At 41.0% G+C, this 25,666-nt stretch overlaps 1 protein-coding gene across 5 annotated transcripts in view; it reads left to right on the forward strand.

Moving 5' to 3' along the window:
* Window positions 1–25,666, forward strand: part of fgfr3 (fibroblast growth factor receptor 3) — a 61,714-nt gene that overhangs the window by 24,968 nt on the left and 11,080 nt on the right. For 2 of the 5 annotated variants that reach the window (XM_036517232.1, XM_036517235.1), the window contains exons 5-12: window positions 9,010–9,179; window positions 13,907–14,030; window positions 14,472–14,662; window positions 16,809–16,953; window positions 20,761–20,939; window positions 22,749–22,897; window positions 23,005–23,126; window positions 24,995–25,105. In XM_036517232.1, coding sequence (XP_036373125.1) covers window positions 9,010–9,179; window positions 13,907–14,030; window positions 14,472–14,662; window positions 16,809–16,953; window positions 20,761–20,939; window positions 22,749–22,897; window positions 23,005–23,126; window positions 24,995–25,105 — 1,191 coding nt within the window. Of the gene's footprint in view, window positions 1–9,009; window positions 9,180–13,906; window positions 14,031–14,471; window positions 14,663–16,808; window positions 16,954–18,860; window positions 19,006–20,760; window positions 20,940–22,748; window positions 22,898–23,004; window positions 23,127–24,994; window positions 25,106–25,666 lie in introns of all 5 variants that reach the window. The other 3 variants (XM_036517231.1, XM_036517234.1, XM_036517233.1) reach the window with 2 other exon arrangements.

Here is a 25,666-nt window from a genome sequence, read left to right on the forward strand (position 1 = left end):
TTACAAAACCTCAATCACCAGTTTAACAATCTTCCACCAATGAGCCCACTTTTTCTAATCTTCTGTCTACTTGTCAAACTGTTCCCCATCAGAAATATCAGAGCCTAAGCATAAAGAAGACAGGAATGGGGATTGACTCATTCCTAAACACAAGCCCTACTCTCAGAATGCCCAGTCATTACGTATCATGTACATGTAGTATTGTTGGATTGTTGTAGTTTTGTGATGACTACTATGTGTAAACAGTCACTTGTCATCTTGCCTTACATCCTAAGCCTTACTTACATTGAAGATCTACAATATTCCTTCTTGCCTTTCCTGCAGCACTCAAATAACCAGTTACTGAAAGCTCCCTGTATATTTCAATCATTAAAATATTTGGAAAGCTAACAAAGCCTAATCTGTCCTGCTCTGCACCTAAGCTATGTACTTCTTGTTTATCCTGGATGAAGAGCAAAAACAAAGTGTTGCATGGCTATGTTTGCATTCTGTCCCCATAGACTCGACTGCACGCCTTCAAAGGGCCAGTGTAATCTGCTATGAAATCTGCCACTGTCCTTGCAGGCGTCAGCTAGGCAAATTACACAATTACCCCTGATCCTGTTTGCTGTAATCCGCCCCCCCGACTCAGTCCTGAGCCCATGTTCCATGGCGGGCTAATTGCGCCCAGTAAAAATCTCAGGAAGGGATCCCATTCTCTGGAACGGGCTGTCAAATAGAATAGGAGTGACATGCAATTCACTTTTAGAATTGTTCAGGAAAATAGCTTTGTGATTCAGCTAAATGTGAAATATTTAAATATAAATATAGTGGTTTCCTTGCAATGGCTGCAGAGTGGCATCTTAATTCTAGTGTTGCTTCCATGCAGGAATTGAACCCATCTACTACCCTCAAAGATGGCCAGAAAAGCTCAATTAAGTGTAGCCAGAGGTTATTAATGAGTGGGGTATGGTGCATCTTGGTGACTTTTATCTGGGCCACACAATTAGGGAGGTGGTGAGGAAACATTGGGATCCCCCCCCCCCCCCTCCCACCGTGCAGCGGATGGGTTGTGTCATAGCGGAAATTCCTCCTGGCGAATTACAGCTTTTGCTACAGATCACAGATATTCTCCCTTTAATGAGATTTGCTTTGGAATGGGTGTAGTCTGAACATCAGGAAAACGTCCACTGCGCACCTGAAGTGCAGTTTTTAATTGTCTCTAAGGACCCAAACTTTCACTGTGCTTTTCATCTCCTCTTTAGTGTTTGCATGCATCTCCCTTTGTTCTTCCAGGGCTAAGTGCTCTAGAGCCAGCCCCTAGTGCTGCTAATGATTACTTCCTAGAGCTTCCCAGCAGGATGGGTAGAGGCATTGTAGTATACATCACAAGAGTATGACTCCCCAGGTATAGGGGAGTTAATCATGTGCGGAGAGCACCATGCACAATGACTGTGATAATGTGGAGTTATCTGAAGCAATTTACAGGATTGGCTTGACAACCTTATGCAGTGCCTAGGCAGTTTCCATTCAGTGGCAGTCTCCAAGTCTCCATGAACTATGCGCCAGGAAATGACATGATCTCCTACGCCAAGACAGAAACTAACGTCCTATACGTGTCTTTGATGGAGATCAGCATTATTGCGCCAGCTTTTATGCTAAATATTACATGTAAAAGACGGCACAATTGTGTCTGACAGAATTAAAGTATAGACTATTTTTGGATTGTATGATCATAAAGGTGTGAGCGTTTATTAACATTTGACATTTATTGTGCTTTTTTGCAATTTCTAGCGAAGCAGAAATTAGCTTGCTAACAAGGTGTATCAATTAGCAAGCTAAAGTTAGCTTGCTAGCCACCTGCAGCTAGCTCTCAGCACACTGAAGAAAGTAGCTATAAAACAAACAACAAACTGTGATACACCGACTTTATTAAGTACCGGGCATGACATGGTGACCACCTCTGAGTATTTACTGATATTCACATATCATGTGCAAGTCCACTTCATATATTCAGCTAAACGCTCTTCAATTAGGCTATGTGATCAATGTCTGGTCTGTTGTCACCCCTACCACGATGACAGACAGCAGACTCACTGGACTTGACCTTATGAACATTCATCCTGAAATGAAAATAGACAATGAGGAAGTGCGCAAACAATTCGATGTGATCGGGAGAAGGAGGGTAAACTTCAAATAGGTAGACCAGATTTCATTATTCATGAATCAGTCAGTGGCGTTTCTCTCTCCCAGCTCTCTCTCTCTCTCTCGATGTGTGTGTGCATGCGTGCGTGTACGTGCATGTGCGTGGTCAGGTTTCTGTGCGTACCCTAAGAAGAAATCCTGCAGGTGCCCCTGCTCGTTGCTAACCATAGATCATTTGGGGGAAGCCTGCAAAGCAGCATTTAGTGACTTAAGTGAGAATAAAAATTAGGTCAGCTCCATATATCTTGGTTCGGTTGAGCTAACGGGTGGTGATGCTAGGGCTGTTGCGACTGCACTAAATGGATTTTCTGGTCAAGTGTGGTTTAAACAAGGAACATCTGATTGGCATTGGGACAGGCAATGCCTCTGTAATGACTGACATAAATAATGTTGTTTACAAAGTCCTTCGGGATGAGTACGGCCTGTCCAGTCTTGTGCTCATTAGATGTCTGTGCCCTTCTCTCCAGCTAGCTGTCAGTCATGCATCACATGACACCATACCAAGAAGTGTGGAGTACCTTGTGAGGGAGACATATAATTGGTTTTCTGTGTCTTTTAAATGGAGGGATGCTTACAGGGTAGTCTATGAGACAATAAACATTGGAGAAAAGCCCCTGCAAATCACTCAGGTGTGTGCAACATGGTGGCTGTCGATTGAGCCCGCAGTTGACTGCATCTTGAACCAGTGGGTTGAGTTGAAGCTGCACTTTGGCCTTACAAAGTCTTCTGAGCATTGCTAAATGGTGGAGACACTTTATGTAATGTACAGTGACCCTCAGAATGTACTATACCTAACATTTTTAAGGTCAATTCTATCAGAGGTCCAAGCAGCTGTGAAGGCTTTTGAAGCTGAGCAAGGAGACCCGCTCAGGCTTTTAGAAACTTCAATGACTGGTCTCATTAAGTCTGTCGCCACACATGTTTTAAATCCAATGACAAGAATTAATGTCCTTGAGGAGGCAATTGATTTTAATTTTTTAGTATACTTTATTTTATATCATGCTTATTTTTTATTTCAGTTTTTAATTGTATTTATTTCATGTTTGTTTATTTCATTTAACTTTTTATTAATGCACTTTATTTTATATCATTTTTATTCCATTTAAAAATATTTATGCAAATATTTATGCAATGTTTATCTTATGTTTTAATTTAATTTGTTAATGCACTTTATTTTATAAAGGTAATCTGAAATTAAAAATAACATGTTATATACATGCTCTTGCCCTGTCTGCAGTCCCTGGGAAAGGTCCTACAGGACAATCTATCTGCACCTCGCCAACCACACAGTTAAAAAAAGTAACTAAGTAACTTATACTCAAAGTAAATTTTAAATAAGGTACTTTTTACTTTTATTTGAGTGGATTTTTACACAAGTAATTTTACTTTTACTTTAGTGCAATTTCACCATAGTAACAGTACTTTTACTTGAGTAAAATAATTTAGTACTCTTTACACCTCTGCTCTCTATTACACATGACCAGAGATATCAACCACACCACTCTCTATTACACATGACACAAAATAGTTTATTGTCCATGAAACATTCCAGCACTGTTTATCCTCAGCCTCTTACCTCATTCCCTCTGAGACCTTGCTTTGTCTTCCCAGGATGTGGAGGAGTCTCTGGACTCCAGGCCCACATACCTGGAGGTAAAATGGGGATGTCAGTGGCAGGGGTGTCCGTGTCTCACATAGTGCACTTGCCAGGAGGGAACAGTGCCAGCTGACAACTGCTCCTCTAGGCCTCAGTAACCCACCCACCTCTTGCCAGGGAAAGGAGCCCTGAAGAAGAGAAAATAACATCAAAATACAGAGCTGTGTGCATTTTACTGCATGTGGCATGTGGCCTTTGCCATTTAATGTGTAACCCTTCTTGTGGTGTCCTCTGTCTATGAGGGTTAAAGGCATATTTCAGAAAGCACAGTGTATATAGAGATTCTGTTCAAACACTTTTCTAACACTTAATGCTCAGATGCTTATACTGAGTGGAGTAAGCTGCTGGTGTGCTGTTTTGATTAGAGAACCTGATAATGACTGTGGGAATGTGTTTTATCATCTATTATTGTCTTTTAAACACTGCCTTAGGTTCTCACAGTAGGAAGTAGGATTGAGATGATAACTGTAACCAAACATACGCACAATGTTGAAATGTGTGAATCATTAAAAAAGAATATTTACAGGCTTTTCTACCTGTTGATTGCAACAATAACAGTGACTGTTAATCACAGTTTACATTTTACGTCCTGAACAAGAAGGAGAGAAAGTTAAAGAACCTTGTTCTAGCTGCTAAACAGGGCTTAGAGAATACAGAGGTGGTTCAGTCTGGCCCCTGTGATTTCGTTTCCAAACAAATCACCATTCAGAGTCAAAATTAGGCTCCCTGCCCATTCAAAACCAAGCCATACAGAGTTTTTCCATAAGCAGAGAGCACAGAGAGCAGAGAGCTTAAGCTCCCACTCCCATCTCACTCAAACAGGAGCAGGAAAGGCTCTACTGGGTTAGACTCTGTACTGGAAGACTTCACTGGTTCAGGCTTAGTACTGGAAGGTTTCACTGGGTCAGTGTCTGTACTGTAAGGCTTTCCTGGGTCAGGCTCTGTACTGGAAGGCTTCACTGGGTCAGGCTCTGTACTGGTTGGCTTCACTGGGTCAGGCTCTGGGCTGGAAGGCTGCAGCTAGCTTTTGGTTATAGTGAGTAACACAGTTGAAATGGAATCATTTCATTGATAAGTGATTCTAACTTGGAAATGAAGTGAGTAAACTTGAAGGTGCTAAATAGCAGGCCGAACTACAGCCCCACTCTGGCTCTCAGATAGGGTTCTAGTGGAGTGCTGCAATCTGAGCCACATGGTATTACTTAGAAATAATACTAATAATAAACTTTATTTATGTCATACCAACTACAGCTCAAAGCACTTTACAAATAAAAACAAATAGAGAGACAAATACAAAATGCAGGCAACACAGAATGCATCAACAGGAAAATAATAAATGCATCCATTAAAAGCAATGCAAAACATAATAAATTAAGTAAAAGATATTTAAATTGAAATGATGTCTAAAAGTAAGATTAAATGAAGAGTAAAATAAAATTATAAAATATAAAAATTTCTAGTGAAATGCAAAACTAAAAAACAATTTAAAACAAGATATTTGATATAAACATATATAACAGTTTTCATAAAGTGACAAAGTAAAATGGTATGTCTTTAGCTGATTTTTAAAACTGTTTACAGAATCAGAATTCACATCTAATTTCTTAAGACAGTGTGTTCCCCACTTTCATCGTTTTAAAAACAGAGCTGCCTCACCACCTTTTCTGTTTGACCTTTGAGATATTAAGTAGGGCAGCATTTGAAGATCTAAGGGCACACAGACAGGCATTCTAAAATGTAGGTAGGTGCTAAACCATGAAGAGCTTTAAAAGCAAGTAAAAGAATGTTAAAATCAATTCTAAACTGCACTTGGAGCCATTGATATGTGGCCAGAACAGGAGTAATGTGCTTTCTCTTTCTGGTTCTGGTTAAAATTCTGGCATCAGCATTCTAAAGTTGTATCAATAGCTTACTATAGCAACCCAGTAAAAATTGCATTACAGTACTCTAGGCTACTAAAAACAAAGGCATGGGTCATGCAACATTAAAGAAGGTCTGATTCATGCTATAAGATTAAAAAGGTGGTCCTAGTTACACCATCAAAATTAGCCTCAAAACTCAGATCAGTGTGGAATGACCGCTAAATTCCTTGCTTCTGTTTTACTCTATAGAGCCAAATGGCTATGTTTACTGAATAATTTTTCTCTCTGTCTTTGTGACCTGATTGACAGAATTTCTGTCTTTTCCTAATTTAATTTAAGGAAATTGGACATTGAATTCCTTATGCTGGACAAGCAGCTGCTTCAAGGATTAAGATCACTGGCATTGTGTCTGCATAACTTTGGAAATCTGACACCATGTCCAGAAATTATTTTATCCACTGAAAGCATGTACAATGAGAAAGAATAGGACCAAGAATAGACTCACCTTTTTTCTAAGGGTTGAATTAATATGCTCTGGTCAAGTCCAAAGGAATAAGGATAATTTCTGAAATACTTTTTTCCTTGAGGAAATCATTAGGTTGTTTGTAAAGTACTTTTTTTCAGAATTTCCAGAAGGGTAGGTTAGATATTGGTGTGAAATTGCTGAGCAAAGAGCTTTCAAGATTGTTTTTAAGGGTTTCACTAAAGTAGCTTTAAGATGGGCAATTGCCTGTTACTCGAGAGCAGTTTACTAAGTCAAGCATGCTTTGTAATAAACACATCTTTCTTTGTTACAAAGGTTGTTTGAATTGGATCAAGAAAGCAAAGATGCCAATCTGGATGTGCTTTGGGGCCTTGGTTAGACGGAATGAAATACTAGTGATTTTTCTTTAAAATGTGATGCAAACTACTCACATTTTGACAATGAGGCCAAACTTGCCTAGTCTGGGGCTGGATTTAATAATCAATCAGTTGTGGAGAACAGTATTTTAGGATTGTTTCCACTATTGGGGGTAATTTTAGAAAAATATGCTTCTCTTCTTTTAGGTTCTACTTTGTGGAATGGACAGTCAGATGAATGAAATGAGACCAGTCTTGCAAAGATGAGATTTATTCCCCACGAGCCAAAGTTACGCACACAAGCAGTGCCCGAACTAAGACTGCCTAGGCTCGGATGAGTGCTTACATAAATACCAGGGTGTAATTTGGCTATGGGTCAACAGTTGTTGATTGCACTTAGATGCAGTGATATGTCAGTGAACTACAAGCATTGATATGGTGATGACCCTTTGTTCTGTGACAGTTCCTGCAGACAATTTGGTGTGATCTGCCCTGATATGGTGGTGACACTTTGCCAGTTCCCGCAGATGATTTGGTGTGATCTGCCTGATATGGTGGTGGCATTTTGTTCTAGGACAGTTACTGTGGGCAATTGGGTGTGATCTAGACATATTGTCTTGCCCTGATTAAATTTGACACGATTTTGGGTGATTAGATAAATGAGCAATACAGTGTAGATCCTAACACTTCTTATAACCTTACAATTAGCTGTATGTTGTTTATGATGTCATGATGTACCTGCAATTCCATTTTCCTCCATTTGTACTCAAACTTGTGCCACACACTTTTCAGCTAGGTACTAGTTTTATTTTTCAGTGGCATGGTTGAATTGGGACATTTTGTTTTGTTTTTTGCAGGAGCTATGATGTCTAAGACAGACACTAAAAACTGTTGACTAAGCAATGCACTGATACATTTTCAGCAGCTCAGGGAAACATCAGCATTCAACCCTTGTGATATTACTAAATCTAGCATGTGCGACGGTTGGTTGGTTAATGTGTTGAATAAAACTGAGAGTGTAATAGGTTCATAAACTCCATGGTGTCAGCATCTGTAATTAACATGTAGCTTAAAATGAACAAACAGAATAATCGTGCTATAGGTTGGGTGGTAAACAGGAGCACTGACGGTTGACTTTTCAGTACAAAAGCCAGATATTCAAAAGCTGCAACAGTGGCTAATCCTCCATCCCATTTGCACCTGGTTGAAAATGAATTCATATCTTAGTTTGAAGAGATTTGGGGCAGAGAGGGGTCCATTGGAAATATAACCACAAAACTGAAGGAATTTTGGCTGTACGGTTGCTTGCAATCCAGTAATATGCCTGTTATTCCAATATTATGGGAGCAGAGTATACTTTCTACTGTATGTGCCTCACACAGGTAACTGTAATGAACACCTGTTGGATTTTGAACTGGAAACATTGAAGATGTCAGTGTTCAGCTGTAGGCTGGACTATGTTTGAAGCATGGATGTTAGAAATGTTCCATAAAGGAGCAGATAATGTGCTCAGATTTATTTATTTATTATGAAAGTGTTTGCATTTGTGGACCTTACACTTTTATTTTTCTTATTTTCATTACCTCTAGTCCAGGCTGCCTGTTTTTGAGTAGCTCGTCAAAAGGTGCAAAGATTATGTACAAAAAAATCTGACAACAAATAAACACACCCTGGAAACCTCTTCCCATTTCAATCCAATCAAATACACAGATGTCCCACCACCCTCCAACACAAAATGATATCAGCTGTCAATCACTCTACTGTCAAGTTTGTCAACTTGTGAGCTTGATTATGTGAGCTTGACACATTGAAATTTGAAACATATGGATACAGAACAAACATTTGACATGCTATTGATGTGAATTTAAGATGTTTTTTATCCAAAATGTGAGCTTTGGATATTGACATTTGATGCATGTATATACAAAAAGTAGCTTAATTCAGCTGGTTAATGTGAGTGTTTTGATACGTTATGTGAATAAGTGTGAGTAATATAAGACATGAGTAGTTCTCAGCCACTTTCATTTTTTCAAAGTAGCTCTCAGATGACAAAAGGTTGGAGACCCCTGCTCTAGTCAGATGTGCAAGAGTTGCCTTTTCTATGCTTTCAGGGCTTTGTCTGTTTCGACTGAGGTGTTTCCCTGTAATTCTGTGGTATAAAAATGAGTGGCCTTTCTTCTCAAAATCTCAGCCTATATTCCACAGCAGTGGCATAGTTCCACTGCTCTGTTCTTGCCATTGCCTTCAGTGGACTCCAGCTGAAGTGGAAGTTTTTGTTACAAACTAAAAGATATCCTGGACTAACCTTGATAAATTAAATATCTTTGCCTATTTTCTTCACCATATCTTCACTTTGTTTCGTCTGCAGATTGTATCTTGCATCATTTTATCAGCTCATCTGTGTTTATAAGGTCACAGTTGTACATTCTTTTAACAGGTGTCCTCTATGCCAACTCTCTCCCACAGAAGCTCCGTACTGGACTCGACCAGACCGCATGGAGAAGAAACTGTTGGCTGTGCCTGCAGCCAACACGGTCAAGTTCCGCTGTGCGGCGGCTGGCAATCCCACCCCAACGATCCACTGGCTGAAGAATGGGAAGGAGTTTAAGGGTGAGCAGAGAATGGGCGGCATCAAGGTGGGTAGAGCAAACAGTTCAAAAATACCCCAAAACCTGGCACCTCCCACACTTAAAACACCTCACTATTGCATAATGGGTTAGAGAGATTGAACCCTGCATACTCTGAAAAACTGCTGCTACACTGAGGCTTCAGACCTGTGAAGGCACAGGAATCATATGTGTGTCAGAACGCTTCAATAACCAACACAAGAACACAAGAGAGCTTTTTGGTTGTTCTCTGCAGATGTCAGTTTCAGTCTTCTGTGGCCCTTTACTCCACATGCCCAGACAGCACTGAAACATACTCTGCAGAATGCGGACAAGAATATGCTCTGCTAGATTAGCAGGGTAATACTTGCTTGTTTGGTGTCATTGAAAGGAAATTGATGCAGTTGTACAGTGTGGAGATTCACTGGCCGGTAGATTAGGAATTTTGTGTGAGGAGGAAAGGGTGTTGTGATCTTCCTGTGTTGCCAGTGTCCTGGAGTCACTTCCTGTCTCTGTACTGATCTGCCAATATCTGTGCACTCCATGCTGTTGCAGAATGTGTCTACCAGTTTGCAGAGATCACTATTTAGTTTGATTACATTAAGTGGTTTCATTTTGTGGTGTTGATGTTGAAAAATGTTGTAAATCACTGTACACATCACTCATCCTACAAATAGCTGAATTTGATGGATTCACCATCGTAGTATAGTATCATAGATAATATGTCATCTTTATTGTGTTAATGTGGCTTGGGGAAGGGAGAGAACAGAGATATGCAGTGACATGGTAGTGATGGCAGAGTGCAGGTATGTAGTGATGTGAAGGCAGAGCACAGGTATGTAGTGGTGCGAAGGCAAAGTGCAACTATGTAGAGAAGGATAGGGCAAAGAGCAGGTAAGCAGTAATGGGAAGGTAGAGAGCAGATATGTAGAGATGGGAAGCCAGAGAGCAGGTATGGAATGATGGGAAGGTAGAGAGCAGGTATGTAGAGATGGGAAGCCAGAGAGCAGGTATGGAATGATGGGAAGGTAGAGAGCAGGTATGTAGAGATATGAAGGCAGAATGCAGGTATGGAATGATGGGAAGGCAGAGAGCACATATGTAGAGATGTGAAGGCAGAGAGCAGGTATGGAATGATGAGAAGGCAGAATGCAGGTATGGAATGATGGGAAGGCAGAGAGCAGGTAGGGAATGATGTGAAGGCAGAATGCAGGTGTTAGTAAAAGTCCCGAACACCAAAATGTGTTTCGTTCCGACAAAGAAGCAGATTGGATGTTCGTAGAAAAAGACAGGAAGGTTTATTTGCACAGCCGGCTGTGGGAACATCAGCATTGAGCAGAAGTTCAACAAGTATAGCATTTCATTCTTTTTTATACAGCTACATTTACATGTGAGTTATCATGACCAGCAGGGGTGCTGTTTTTTGTAGAGCTGTGCATAGCTAAACAGCTCCCTCTTTAATTGGGTCTTTCCTGAGCCTTGTAACCTAATTGGCTCCATAGGGTTCAAACTCAAACTTCACACAGAAGTGAGGTCCATATATGGTCATGGGGAACCCCGTGTTCCGCAGACAAGAGGCGCCGTTTGGCTCCGGTCGGATGTAGTGGCATTGCTTTGTATTCGAATACACATCGCTTGTCTCCAGCATTTGTATTCGAATACACATTACGTGTCTCCGGATCAAACACCGTGCCGTTCCACAAAACTGTCTCCTAACACAGGTATGTAGAGATGTGAAGGCAGAGAGCAGGTATGGAATGATGGGAAGGCAGAGTGCAGGTGTGTAGTGGAGGGAAGGTAGAAACTCAAAGTGTCAAGGTTTTTGTTCATGTTTTTGGAAAGTTTAGGGGCTTAAACCAGTGTTTCTCAATCCTACTCCTGAAGGCCCACTGTCCTGCATGTCTTCTATCTATCCTTGCTCCAAACACACCTGATTGAAATTAGTGTGATTAACATGCTCAGCTAATCAAAAGAGCCACTGATGGATTCAGTCAGGTTGGTAGAGCAGGGAAAGATGGAAAGCGTGCAGAGCAGAGGGCCCCCAGGAGCAGGATTGAGAATCAGTAGCTCAAACAATGTTTTGGACTTTAAAGGGAAGTAAATGTGGGAGGACAGGACAAACACATTATTTAGGGGTTAATCAAATCTGAGAGGGTCTTATTTGAGCCATATGTGGTGATCTCTTAATGATCTTATTTTTAATGATTTTATCTGTTTGGTTTATCCACTGCTTTTCCATTGGGTGTCTCCTTCTAGAGAGATTTAACTGGTTACACTGTTATGCAGGAAGGCCTTTATTTAAATGTTTCTCTGTCTGTTCCATTCAATGTCCCACATTCTGAAGTCTGGAAGCAAAAGGAGAAGAAAAATGTTTGAGCTGCGGTATTGATGTCCACAGTCTGACAGTTCCAGGGCCTTGTATGTCTGCATTCTCTCCATAGGTCAAATTAAACTAGGACACAGATATATTTCAGGTCTGCTTTGACAGCAGCATTCAACCTAGTACCAGCCCCAGTGCTCTTAACAGGCACATTCTGTTCAACAAAGAGTAAAAACCTAAACACAGTTTCCTGTAGGCTGGACTGTCCCGAACATTGTGACATAACTACTCTCCCAACTGCAAACATATATGGATTTATAAAGTATGCTCCTTAACAAGTACCATGCTGTGTGGAATGTTTACTATTACGAGACTCATTGCACAGTGGGCTGAGAGTTGGTTATTCCTTTCCAGTTTTATGGATGCTTATGGTAGCTTGTATGGATTCGTCAGGTTTGAGTTTACTTCTTGCAGGTCTGGTATGTGCAGATTAGTTATCAAGATGGAAAGTGCTTTCCATCTTTCTCAAGCCATAAGTATAAAAGTGCAATACAATGGTTTGCAGTTATACTTGTTGGATGAGTTGAAAGGAGTGTGCTAGTGTGGCCCATGCTGAGGAGACAGTCTCTCTTTGAAGGGCAGAGATAGTCCTTGCTAAATTTCCACTTACCCAGTACCACAAACAGCATTGTAGGCTCACCAGTCCAAGACACTCCAGCAGCAGGGCACACTGGCATGCATGGAGCCTGTGCTGTGTAACCACGCAACTGCTGAGAACACACGGCATAATATTTACACAGCTACATTTTTCTCCATACGACCTCTCCCAGACAGAGGAGAAAGTGCACTGTGTCTCTCAGCATGTCTTCCACTCCAACACAAATGTGCTCATGATTTGTGAATTTCCAAATGCAAGGGTTAAATGTTTGTAAAACAATTACTGCTATATTACATAAACCAGAAGGCATTTTTTCTGAATGTAGATTGATGATTTTGCATTAGTTATTACAGACAATATATTACATACAATTCAAATGTTCTTTCTTTTGATAAAAGCAGGCATACCTATATGTTTGTGTGGAACCTTTCTCCCCTAACTAATTTTCTAATTTCATTAATGATTTTTTTGGGTGAGGAGACTAATAATTCAGCAAAGTTACTTCATGCTCCTTGATACAGATCTGTTCTGTAAGATCTGTGAAATGTTCCCAAAGATGGTCTTGGCATCTGTGACAGCATCTTGGATGTACTTATCAGAATAAACAATCTCTTAATTATATTTACCAGAGTATCCTGAAAGTGGGGACCATCATCAAGTTTAGTATGTCATTTAGACTGATACTAATTCATATTCCTAATCTTTCCTAATTCATTACATTCTGTTAATGTATAGTTCATGTACTGTTCTGAGATCACTGAGTAGGTTGTATTCTTTACCCTGCTTTTTCATTTCTGTTTAAGCGGGACAGCAATCTTGGAAAACAGTCTCAATATTAAATATCAGTGCGTCTCATATGGACAAGAACCTTGTCATTGTGATTTTGTTTTATTTGATTAAATGTATTGAAACAGGTAAATCAGATGGGGATTATGTCTGATTCAAGCCTCAGTTGAAATGTGTTCTCATGTGAGCCAGTGATCTGCACAGGCCATAGAACAAGGCACTGTCTCCCTTTAATTTTACTATTACTAATATTACACTGGTTTGCTGTCTGGAATACAGGCAATATCTCTCATTGCCCTTATCCTTTTATTTCTTTTTGTTGGTAAAATAGACACAAATATATCTTAAGCCTTTTCTCTTTGACATCTGATTCTATTGGAGAATTCTGTTGGCTGTTGGAGTCCTTAAATGGTCAGGAAAACGGATTTTGAATACAATTTTTACAGTGGTCAATTTAATTCATAGAATAGAAATTCAGTACAGGTGTGTGTTTTATGGGTCACCCGCCGGTGTACCTGCAGTTATGGTCTCGAGCCCTTGGGGGGGCTGTTGTCCTGTGGCCACAGCTGCCACATTGCTCATGCTCTAGTTCTTAAACAGTTCTGACCTGACCAATAAGCAGCCCACCAAAGCCTTCGAGGGTCACGGCTGCTCCCTGAGAGCATGAGCCAAATTTAATTGTACAGCTTGCTGTGAAACTGAAAGAGTGATCTGGGGCAGGAAAGATGTTTAGAGTTGCTGCTCACAGAGTAAATATTCAGCTTTTGGGCTCTGCTGATGAAGGAATTGGACATGTTTGAACTGCATTTTTCCAGAGGCTTTCCATGCTTCATCTGTATTAATGTCTTGTGAATACCTTTATCCTTGACTCACTGACTCATCCTTAACTCTTTGATCACAGTATAACACAGTATGTCTCTCCCCCTTCTGTCTATGATAACACAGTTTCTCCTTATGGTGTATAACACACTCTCTCCCCCTTCTGTCTCTCAGCTGAGGCACCAGCAGTGGAGTCTGGTAATGGAGAGTGCTGTTCCATCTGACAGAGGGAACTATACCTGTGTGGTGCAGAACAAGTTTGGTACAATCACACACACCTACCAACTAGATGTCCTGGGTAAGCAAAGTGCACAAGGCCTTGATGTATTAATCATGAATGCATTATTATTATTATGTATGAACATTGCTGAACACTGTATATACTGGTTAAGACATAGCTAATGGCCATAATCATTCCAGTGAAGCTTCAGTATTACTACACAATAAAAATGATCATAGAAGCACTAAGTTGGAGATTTACTGTTGTAATTACATAGATCATTGTTCTTTTAGTTTATTGTTCTCTTTCTTTTAGCTGGCGTCTCGGCATCTGAGTAGGGTTAATCATCAAAGCTGTCAACTAGTAACTGTATGCATATGAAATTTATTACATTTACATTTATTCATTTGGCAGACGCTTTTACCCAAAGTTACCCACAAGTCGGTACAAGAATATCCTCTCTGTGATGTGATATATGCATCATCTTCTAATAAATTGACCACCCCACCCCCCGCCCAGAGCGTTCACCTCACAGGCCCATACTGCAAGCAGGACTCCCAGCCAATAAGACGGTGCTGGTGGGCAGTGATGTAGAGTTCCACTGCAAAGTTTACAGTGATGCTCAGCCCCACATTCAGTGGCTGAAGCACATAGAGGTGAATGGCAGCCGCTATGGACCCGATGGCGTGCCCTACGTCAACATCCTCAAGGTATGTGCCATAGAACTGCCCATGTTTCTCAGGTATGAATGAGTAAAAACTGTTCCCCTGAAGGACTTCCACCCCTCCTGTCTCCTGCCTGAACTGCTGCTCAGGTATGGTGATTGGCCCTGCTTCAGGCACTGTGATGTTTTGTGGAAAAGGTAATGTTAAACCATAAGGCATAGTGTTAGACTTCCAGAAGGCATAACATATCCTTGGGGGGGACAGAATTCCCATGTCTGCCTAAAATACCAGAATTTTCCAGTCACTGTTGTGTTTCCGGGCAGAGAATGTTAAGAGTATAATGATGCAGTTTTAGTGTGGACATCAGCCTGAGTTCAGGCAGCACTTAAAAACACATCACCCCATCACCTCTCAGTGAAGCCACAGCTGCTGCAGGCTCTTACCCACAGTGCCCGCCAAAAGGCGAGCAGAGAAGGCAAGCTACAAGCAGCTTATGCTTAGTGGCCAAAAGTAATTAAAGGTTTTGTTTGGAAACTTTGATGGAAGAATGACTGCACAAGTAGCTGGGCTCAGACAGCTGCTGGGTGAGGGCTTTGTTCCTGGTTAAAGAAGACAGGTCTAAAAGGCAGAGCCCCAGGGGACAGCAGGGATCAGGATCTGCACAGGACGGGGCTCAATGTGGTGGATCAGGATTTTCCAGATGCACGCTTTTCCCCCAGAATAAACAGTGATGTCATGAATCCAGAGCGCTCAAAGGCCTGACTGAGGAGAGAGAGAGGAGACGGCCTCTGCCAGCCTTACAAGCGTAGCTGTAGCTGGACAGTGTCATTTTTACCATGCAGTGAGGTTTTTTTACAGTGCTTTAAGACTGTTCTCATTTTTGTTTTTGTGCGAAGTACATTGTGCTATAATTCCAAAAAATTAAGAGAAAATATATAACGTAATACAATCTAATACAATATATAAATACATATTTTGTCCATATTTTTACATGACCTCTTTAAAAAGTCACTGGTAAGTGTTCATATAAATTGAACTTTTTGTCCAGTTACACCCCTTAAACTCTGGCCCTCCACTCTCCTGTGTGAATGTGCCTTTATAAAATGTGGGATGGCTCCTTCAGAAGTGCTGAGGGCCTGTTTTCATTTTTTTTCAAATGTAACGAGCAAAAACAAACATCTGGTTTGGAATAAGCCGAACGCCACAGAGGCGGCGCAGAGAGGGCCATTAAGCAGTGCGGCCTTGTGTGCCTGGGAAGGAGCCTTCTGAAAAGCCATGGAAAAAGTGAGTGGGAGCTGGGGAAGGGCCGAATCAGCAAAGGGGAGAGACCGCCGGCAACCGCAACCGCGTCTCCATCGTCTATTTTCGACTCCCACATAATTGGAACAGGGTTTTCTGGGATTCGCATTCCTCCTTCCCCTTCGTGTTCAGACAACTCGCAGCATCTCACGTGTGGCACTGTGCACCCCCCCCCCCCCCCCAAGGAAAAACTCAAGCAAACTCTCTGAACATTTAGAATACCACATTGATAAAAGGAAAAATTTGTTTCAGCTAATTTGAAAGGCAGATCCCACTATAAACTGCTTTCCTGTTGTGTCTCAGTATGGGATGAAGATTTTTTTCCCTCTTTGTTCTTCTTGCCTGGCTTAATATTTCCAGTTGGATAGAGAATGAGCTGATGTGGTGGTTTTTGAGTGCTGCTCTGTGGGCATTTACAAGTTCAGAATGCCTCCCTTTTTCTGAAGTGGCAAACGTGCATATCATACTGATTTGTAATCTGACTGACACTGATTTAAGGTATTGGACTCTAAAGAATTAACATTACATCCTATAATCCCCAAATCAGTATAATTTGTAAGCAATGTGTTTTTGAAACAGTGCTGCCTGACATAATTAGAGTAGCTAATACTAAAACTAATAGCAAACAATTGTGCTAAACCTGAGATTTAAATGTCTTAAATCTTATTCACCATGACCCAGAGCCATTGTCCACCAATGTGGAATACAACACTTGTGTACAATCAACTGTATGTTGTCCTTTTCTGATGTGTTTTTCATGTCGCTTTTTTCTGGATAACAGCTCTTCAGGGTAGTTATGTAGTTGAGCTCATTATAAATGTTTGTATTCAGAATTGTGATGTTCCATTGTCAGTCCTCCAGCACTCACTGCCCTGTCTGTCTGTCTCTCCAGTCTCTGGTCAGTAAAAGCTCTGAGGCCCATGTAAAATTCACTCTGTTCAATGTAACAGAGAAAGACGAGGGGAAATATTGGTGTCGAGCCTCTAATTTCGTAGGCAAGTCCGAAAACCCCTTCTGGCTTTTTATTCATAAACCAGGTAAAACACCCAGTACTCTGCCCCTGCTCCTAATGACCCCTCCTCCAGCCTTACCCAGTCTGTCACCCTCTCTAAGACTCCTCCTCTTCCTGCTCACAGCCCCTCCTTTATCCCAGCACCGTGCTGCACTGTCCAGCTTTGCTTTGGGTATGCCTCGCATGCTTGCTGGTGGAGAGAGCAGCTGTGATGGTTCTGTGTCAGAACTGTGACAGGCTGCTGCTGTAGGGATTATTAATGTTTTTGATCCATTCTCCTGCCCATCTTCTTCCCTGATCAACTGCAACAGCACACCTCTGTTTAGGCCAGGACTTCAAACAGAAACTACCCACTCTCTCTGATATTGATTTCCCTCCGAGTGCATTCTACAGTCATATTAATGTTTTCTGGATAGGTGCATGCTTAGTACCCTGCAGACTCCTTTTGGATGGGTATCAGCTTTGACTGTGAAGAGCTTGGAATGAGCTGTTAATAGAAGGCCTGAGAACTTCCTTTAGGCTGACTGTTACCCTGCATGGCCCCTCTGTCAGCAATAAAACCCCACTACCCAACTCTGAGGCAGGGAAAGGAGCATGGTCTGGCCCTCTTACTGGTCCCCATTGACATCTTCCACTGAAATATTGAACATTAAAAATATTATTCACATGTAACATCCAATGGCCTTTTATCTCTGTAAGCATCACGTGACCATTGCTCGCAGCCAATGCCAGATCTCAGAAACTGTAGCTCATTTGTGAGTAGTTGCAAACATTGTTGTACATTTTTAATTAATGATCAAATACTGTCAAACATCAACAACAACAAAAGTATGTGATAAAAAATCACTAACACTAAAGTGTGTAATTTTGAGTAATCTTAAATGCAACACTGTATTAAAGAAAGAGCAGAGTAAGTGTGGAGGGATGGAACTGTGGAAGTGCTGTTGTCAAGCAGTTGCTAAGAGATTGAACATCTCAGTAATGTAATTTCAAAACCAGATCCTAGACACAGGTTTAGTTCATTTAGTGCATTTGAGTACATTCAGACATAGATACTGTGGAAGTTGTCAGTATCAGCACAGCAGCTCTGCAACCATTTATTTATAAATCAGTAAACAGTGTTAACACCATGAAAAAACAGCCCTCCAGGTCCCAAGTGGCTCACATGGCAAAGCATTTGTATTTATTGCACCAGCAATGGCCCCATTGTGGCACAACAAATTGGCTTCATTCTACTGGGTGTAGGGGAGGAGAAGTTGGCCCAGGGCTCCTCATCTTGCAGCTCTCAGGCACACAGTGATTTGTCAGGTGCCTGCTCAGATTACACTGGAGGAATAGCACCTGTCCTCTACTGTAGTGTGCTGTGATTTCTAGTGTGAAAAATCAGCATTGGCTATGTGCAAATGTATCACGGGGTAGCATTTGTGACACATCAGCACTCCTGCTTGCACTCCAAGATCAGTGTAAAACTGGCAATTGCAAAACAATGTTACATAAAGGGGAAAAGAATTTTTTAAATGTTTGAAAAACACCCCTCTGCTTTTCTATGAAGACAGTATTTTAAAATATTCTGCCCTCATCTAACTGCCTTTGTTGAAATGGTGGATAGGCTGTCCATATATTTTCACTCTTCCCAGCATGCTTTGTGGTGGGACGGTACAAGAATCCCGGTGTCGGGCCTTCACTATTGTCGTGCCAGCTTCTGGGGAACTTGGTTGGCTTCCATGACAACTGGGGGAGAGAGACAGCTGGTAGCCAAGCTCTGTGGTGCAGAAATCAGCCTCATTTCTGCTTTTTCCTTGTTGATGGATTGTGTTTGGGTTTTCTTCTGTTTTCCTTCGTGTTTTGTGCCTTTTCTCTTGGGATTCAAGGCTGATGAACTCTTGTCCTCCCTCCCTCCCTCTCTTTCTCTCTCCTTCCTCTGTGTCCCAGACGGCAGGTATAAACACCACGGACAAGGAGCTAGAGATTCTGTTCTTGACAAATGTATCTTTTGAGGATGCAGGGGAGTACACTTGTCTAGCAGGGAACTCTATTGGGTATGCCTACCATTCTGCATGGCTAACCGTCCTGCCAGGTATTTTCCTCTGTTTCTTTTGGGATTCTTCTCATGGTCTTCTTCTGTGTGTGCTGAGTCACCATGTTGTTTTTTGATTGCATTTGTAATTTTTTTTTTTGCTACCATTTGTGCCAAAATGAAATACTTACAGCTAACTGTTGTATGAAAACACTGCATAATATTGACCACAATAAGTCAAAGACTGCATTTTCTTATGCTCAACAGTGAGATGAATATATTCCTGACATATTGAATGACCCTGTTCTACTCTAGCATGTGTTAACTGTGCTGATTGAATGAAGGGGAAGCCAAACAAAAGAACGGATAAGCTCTTCCATCTTTCTGCTCAGTAGCCAAATCTGCACAGTGCGAGCCACATTGGACAATGCTTCAATTTCTGTCACTGTTTCCATGGTGACTGGGTTTTTGTCTTAATCATACCTTACTATTTTGACTGAGTAGGAAATCTGAAATCCAAAATTAAAGGACTTGTCCTTTGCTGTCTGTTTCACATTTTTGACTTATTTTTGGATAGTGGACAGGGTGACAAATGTACCAGAAATATTTTACAACACTGTTAGTTGTGTTGGTTGTACATGCAGCAGTTACAGTGATATACTGCATAAGGAGAGCTATTTCAGTATTGCCAGAGTGTTCAGACATTTTGCAGAGAAACCACATATTGTAACCACAGCTGAAATTATTAGCAAGTCTGTGTAGCGGGGGCCTCTAGTGACATAATGTCTTCAGCTGTGTACCATAAGTGCCTTGAAATATATTGAGGTAGCGTAGCTAAGTTTGTTTCTTTTAGTAAGTCACAAAACAAATCCAGTAAATGCTCTTAACCTTGTCCCAGGTCCTGAATAATAATAATCACTGCTGTGCAGTGTTATCACTTCCATTGAGGAATTGGATTGTAGGTACTCTATCTGCAGGGATTGCAGTGTTGTTTATTAGCTGTGCACCCCATGTATAATGAGAGATGAATTTTATGCTACATATTTTTGGACAAGCATTTTGTGTGATGTGGTTTAATTCATGTCAAAAAACATCCTGGAACTTTGTGTCTGAGGATGCTTTGGGGTCATTCCATGCCCACTCACCCAGAATTCAGAACTTTTCCCAGTTCATGTCATGGATTTTCTTGAAAAAATCATGTAAAAACTAAATTTATGGGACCTTGCAAAATCCTATAGCTCTACTCCAAATACTTTTTTAGTTATGAATTTTGAGTTTGGCCCTCAGAGCTAAATTTCATTTTTGCGATTCTTTGCATGTGTATTATAAGTCTCACCAATTGCTTATTTTTCACTGGATTGGGTTGAAATTTGTACTGAACATCCATTACAGTAATCAAATTAATAAAAATATTTTTTTTACCCGAACGAAGAATCTTCCATGTTCAAAAATTAGTATCTCCACTAGTTTTCACTTTCTTGCAACTAAATTTTGAAAATAGGTGAGTTTTAGTAAATAACTCGTGCCTAACTTTACCCAGGTGTTAACATATTCTGTGTGTTTTGAGTTGTGAGAATCAGTCAATCAGTCATTGATTTGGAGATAAACTTGAGTGAAAAGATGGTTTTGAGCAATCTTAGAAAATTCATCCTCATCATAATCAAATTGTTTGGCTATTTCAGTTGGTTTCCCACTGGCAAGATTTGGCCAATGAACAAAGTATAATTATTATACCAACAAATAGCACATGCCTAGTAGTGTTTTTGTAGCTTTGACATTAATATAAGTTTCTCCATTGACCTTTAACCCTGGCAGCCATAGATGACAGTGGGAAGGAGGATGACTATGCTGACATTCTGATTTACGTGACGGGCTGCGTGCTCTTCATCCTCACCATTGTCATAGTAATCCTCTGTCGTATGAGGATGTCCACCCAGAAGACACTGCCTACTCCTCCTGTGCAGAAACTGTCCAAGTTCCCCCTCAAGAGACAGGTAACAGAAAGTAGATACAAGATTCGTGACCATGTGCTTTCTCTGTCCTTCCCTAAGTTTACACTTGTGTTGTTTAGCCTCCCTTTACACTATAGCATTCGCAGTGTAAAATACTATATGGATTCAAGAGAAAAAAGCTTAGAGAGAATTTTGTGTGTTTTGGAACAGGGTAGCACTATTATGTATCAACTGCATAGCCACTGAAACTGGCGGACCATGTAATTGCGGCTGCTACTTTGTTTGTAGTGTTATATTTGTCAGTCATTCTTTAAATATGATTCTCTAGCAAATCACCATTAGTCTGAATTTCAGTGCAAAATCAATCAAGTTTTTATGTGTGTGTAAGTGTGTGGTGTGTCTATGTGTGAACAGGGCCTGCATGCATGATGCCTGGGACCGGGACAAAATTATTTCAATGGCCCCCCGCCCTCACCCCAATTAAAACAAAAATATGCTTGACAGCACGCTTGGAATATTCAATGTCATGCTTTATTGTTAGGACAACTGAAATGTCATTCAAAAATGTTTAAAAAAAAGTCAAATCTGCTGCACCTTTTTGGTAGCAAAGTCATGTATTATGTCCTTATTAAGTCCAGATTCTGCGCCAACTGGCTGTCTGTTGAAAGCAGTGCCAAACTATTTAATCTGTCTTGAGGCATAGTAGATCGCAAATAGTTTTTTATAAGTTTCGTCTTACTGAACGCACGTTTACCACCCAAGACAGTACATATCGTATACACTAGCTAGTGGGTAAGGAACCTGGCATGTCTCAAACTTATAACCAAGGGCAGATAGGTAGCTACCATGTTAAACTCAGTTACAAGAGTTTAAAATACAACAGCATAAAGTAGGAAACTATTCCAACTGCACACTAATAATAAATAATGCGGAACCAGCAAGTCAAATTCAGCAACTGTCAGTCTCGCAGTTACCCTATTAAAACGACAGTTTAGCAAGATTGCTAAACTACCTCACTAATGTCTAGTAGGGTTCTCATTTCGCTAGCAAGCTGATTTGCTGTTTTCAAACAAGACAGTGCAATGGGGAAAGTGCATTCCTTACTTCAGGTTTTAATTTCCAGATAATCTCATTAAACAGTCACAGCAAATCTGCACTCACTTGCACGAGTATGCATTAGCAGGCTAGTCATCTTCTTTTTTTTTCTCTGTTCTTTTCGCTTTTGAGCGCCACATTTGTGCGTAGACATTTTGACAGCTCAGTTTGGTAAAGGGGGTGTGGACGAATTAATGTAGGACTACCCTTAAGACCAAACCATTTTGCAATATAATAGGGGGGACATGTAGGCTACATATTGTAGAATGAAGATAAATGATTTGATGGGAAGGATCATGTATTTAAAGCAAATGATGCAAACACTTTCTGAAAACATATAAATTTGTCTAAATATTCCACCAATCAATGGCCAACATTTATGAGTGAGGATCACTCTCTCTCCTGCCTGCCCACCCCCCCCCCCCGTGTGTGAGAGAGGATGATTTTGTGCATGTTTTGGGGGGGGGGGAGGGCTGGTGAATGTCTTTGGGTATAATAGCATATCCAGCTTCCCCACCATTCTTCTTTGAGCACAAGAACTGGTAAGTAAAGATGTTTGTGTGTCCCCAGCACATGAGCTGTAGCCCAGGTAGTGAGATGGATGGAAGAGGAGTAATTTTTACAGGTCACATGCACAGGTCTTTGGTAGAATTGCATATCACAGTACCCTCTCACACCCCTCATCTGTGCCTTGCTGAGCAAAGCTCCTACCCCTGTGTTCAGAGTCTATAACCCCTCCTATGTTTTGCACTCAAGCAGGTGTCTTTGGAGTCCAACTCATCCATGAATTCCAATACGCCATTGGTTAGGATAGCCCGACTATCATCAAGTGATGGACCAATGCTGGCCAATGTATCAGAGCTTGAGCTTCCTGCTGACCCACAGTGGGAATTCCCTCGCAGCAGGTGAGTCCAATGTTGAATAGGGTCTGTGTCCTACTCCAGTCCAATGGTGAGCTGGGTATGTGTCCTACTCTGGTCCAATTTTGAGCCACGTCTGTGTTGTTTTCCAGGTTGACACTGGGAAAGCCACTGGGAGAGGGCTGCTTTGGTCAGGTGGTAATGGCAGAGGCTATTGGGATAGACAAGGACAAGCTAAACAAGCCCCTCACGGTTGCAGTTAAAATGTTAAAAGGTTTGTGTGAATATGCCTAAAAGTGTGCATGAGAATGTGCATCAATTGACTATGTCAAAAACAATTAAAAGGTGAGGGACAGTGAATGCAGGCAGAATGTGACATGTCCTACCATGTGAAATGTGTGAGAACATGATGTATCAAGGGCTGGATTGCCAGTCCTTGCTATTGAAGAAGACTGATTGTGACTTGCTCCATCAAAATGAGTCGCCGTGGAAGCCAAGACACATCTTTAGTTTTCCATACACTTATTCAAATGATGCCAATTTTATTTCCCAACTCCCAAAACTTATATCAGTAATGCCCCATTATGTAAGGGATGATCCAGAACAGGTGAGAAGGATGCTTCCAATTTTTTAGAGGTTCTTAAACGCTCATGCCTTCTCAAATACATGGCCACGATCCTGACTGACATAACTTTACTGTAACTCGGGACTTTTCAGTGTAGCTCTTGTTTCTTTGAGAACATAAATTGATCCACATCTTCCAGAGGTCCCTCAATAGCTAATTTTAGCTCCTTATTCCCAACATGATTCTTACTCTCTCTGTCAATGGAGTCTCTGTCTGACACTTGCTCACTCTGTTCAAGTGTTAAAAAATAATCATCAACTCACTGACGCCATTCACCTGTGCCAGCCGCTTGATGGAGATCAATATTCTGAAGATGTAGCATTCGTCTTTGTCTTCCCATGAAATTTCTGGTAGGAAACCAGCTGGCTATGTAGTTTTTAACTCAGGATGATCTCTCAAATGAGAAACTATAAAACTACAGTCTGACAGATGCTTACATTTATGAATCACATGCTTTCTTTTTTCAAGAAATGATATATTCTGCCAATTGTGGCAAGACTGTAGCTGCTAAAAAATGTTCCTTTTAGCTGTGGTATGGTAAGCTACAACATTTGGTGCTAGTGGATGCTGAATTTAAATTTCAAGTTTTCAAAGAATACAAAAATTTTGGAGCGTTTATTAATCATGAAGCATGATCACATAGGCTTAAATCCCTTTGCTGTGAATAGACTTTATATTGTTCCTCATCGTTTAAATATTTACAAGTCTACTTAGATGATGATTTCAAAATCAAGACATAGAAAACACAGTAGAGGACATATTTCTGTCAGGGCTCCCGCCCCCTAGCTGTTGTGTTTTTGTTTTTCCCTGTCCATGTGCCTTTGTTTTCCTTGTGTTCTAGCCCTGCCCCGCTCTCCGCCCTGTCTCCGCCCACCTGATTGTCTCCACCCGCCTGCCTGCACACCTGCTTCCCATCTAATCAGCCCAGCCCTATATCTACCCTGCTTGTCTCTGTGTTGTTTGCCAGATCGTTTCAGTGTTTCTGCCTGTCTCGTTTCCCGCCTGTTTACCCTGTTTGGATTTTGCTGGTTTTTGCCTCGCCTGTTCCTCGACTTCGTTTTTTGCCTGCCCTTCTGTCCTGATTGCCTGATCTGCCTGCCTTCAAGGTTTGACCCTGCCTGTTTCGGTTTTTGATCCCTGTTTTGCCCTTGGACTGCTTACCTGGTATTTTGACCCTGCCTGTTTTTGGACTGCCTGCTTGTTTGAGGATTCTGCTTATAAACGCCTGTAATTGGAGCACTCGTGGTCCGCGTCTGAGTCCGTGCCTGAGTCCTGACATATTTCTTTCTAACAAAATCACTTCAAATCCCAAAATAGGTGAAGTGTACCTTTGTGATGAAAATTGTCACTATCTGCTAATTGCGAATGTGACATCTGGCTTATTTTGACAGAATGCATCACAATTAAACCCCATTAGAACCCCAAGGGAAGGTTTGATTGGCAGGCATGAGCAGTAACTTCAGTAAAGCTGCATGAATGACTGAAGGTTTCACCTCATCTTGCACATCTCTCCCTAGATGATGCCACAGATAAAGACCTGTCAGATCTGGTGTCGGAGATGGAGATGATGAAGATGATCGGCAAGCACAAGAACATCATTAACCTGCTGGGAGCGTGCACACAGGAAGGTAAGTGGGGCCCCAGAGCAGGAACCATGTATATACAACACTATGTCAGTAATTGGCCTAACTGTGTTTTATTATTATTTCTTTCACCACTGTATGGTTACACCTTACATGAAGTTGCACTATACCACTGTAAGTTACACTGTAACTAACACTGTAACTAACCAAAGCAATGTAGTTACTGTGTAATGGCATGCAGTTACACTGCTATTACCAAATGAGTTACAGTGTATGACACAGGTATACATACAACTTAGAGTTACCTTGTATTAATATAAGATGTAAGTGTGATGTAAGTGTGTTGTTACTATTATATAATTACTGTTAATACCATTACAAGTCATAACTTAATATTAATAGGTTCTATGTCCTGTCTGATATGTAATACATCATAGTATTCAGCTGTTTCTGTTCATTGTTTGGTTCCATGTTTTTAATATCCAAACAAGTATTTGAAATGATCTGAGATAGTCAGATTTGATTATGTCCAGTACATAATGTATAGCTCTTAGTCCCACAGGGAAACAGATATCATAAATTAATTCCTATGAATGCATCATTTAT

This window comes from Megalops cyprinoides, chromosome 22 (assembly GCF_013368585.1).
Source record: "Megalops cyprinoides isolate fMegCyp1 chromosome 22, fMegCyp1.pri, whole genome shotgun sequence".
NCBI lineage: Eukaryota > Metazoa > Chordata > Actinopteri > Elopiformes > Megalopidae > Megalops > Megalops cyprinoides.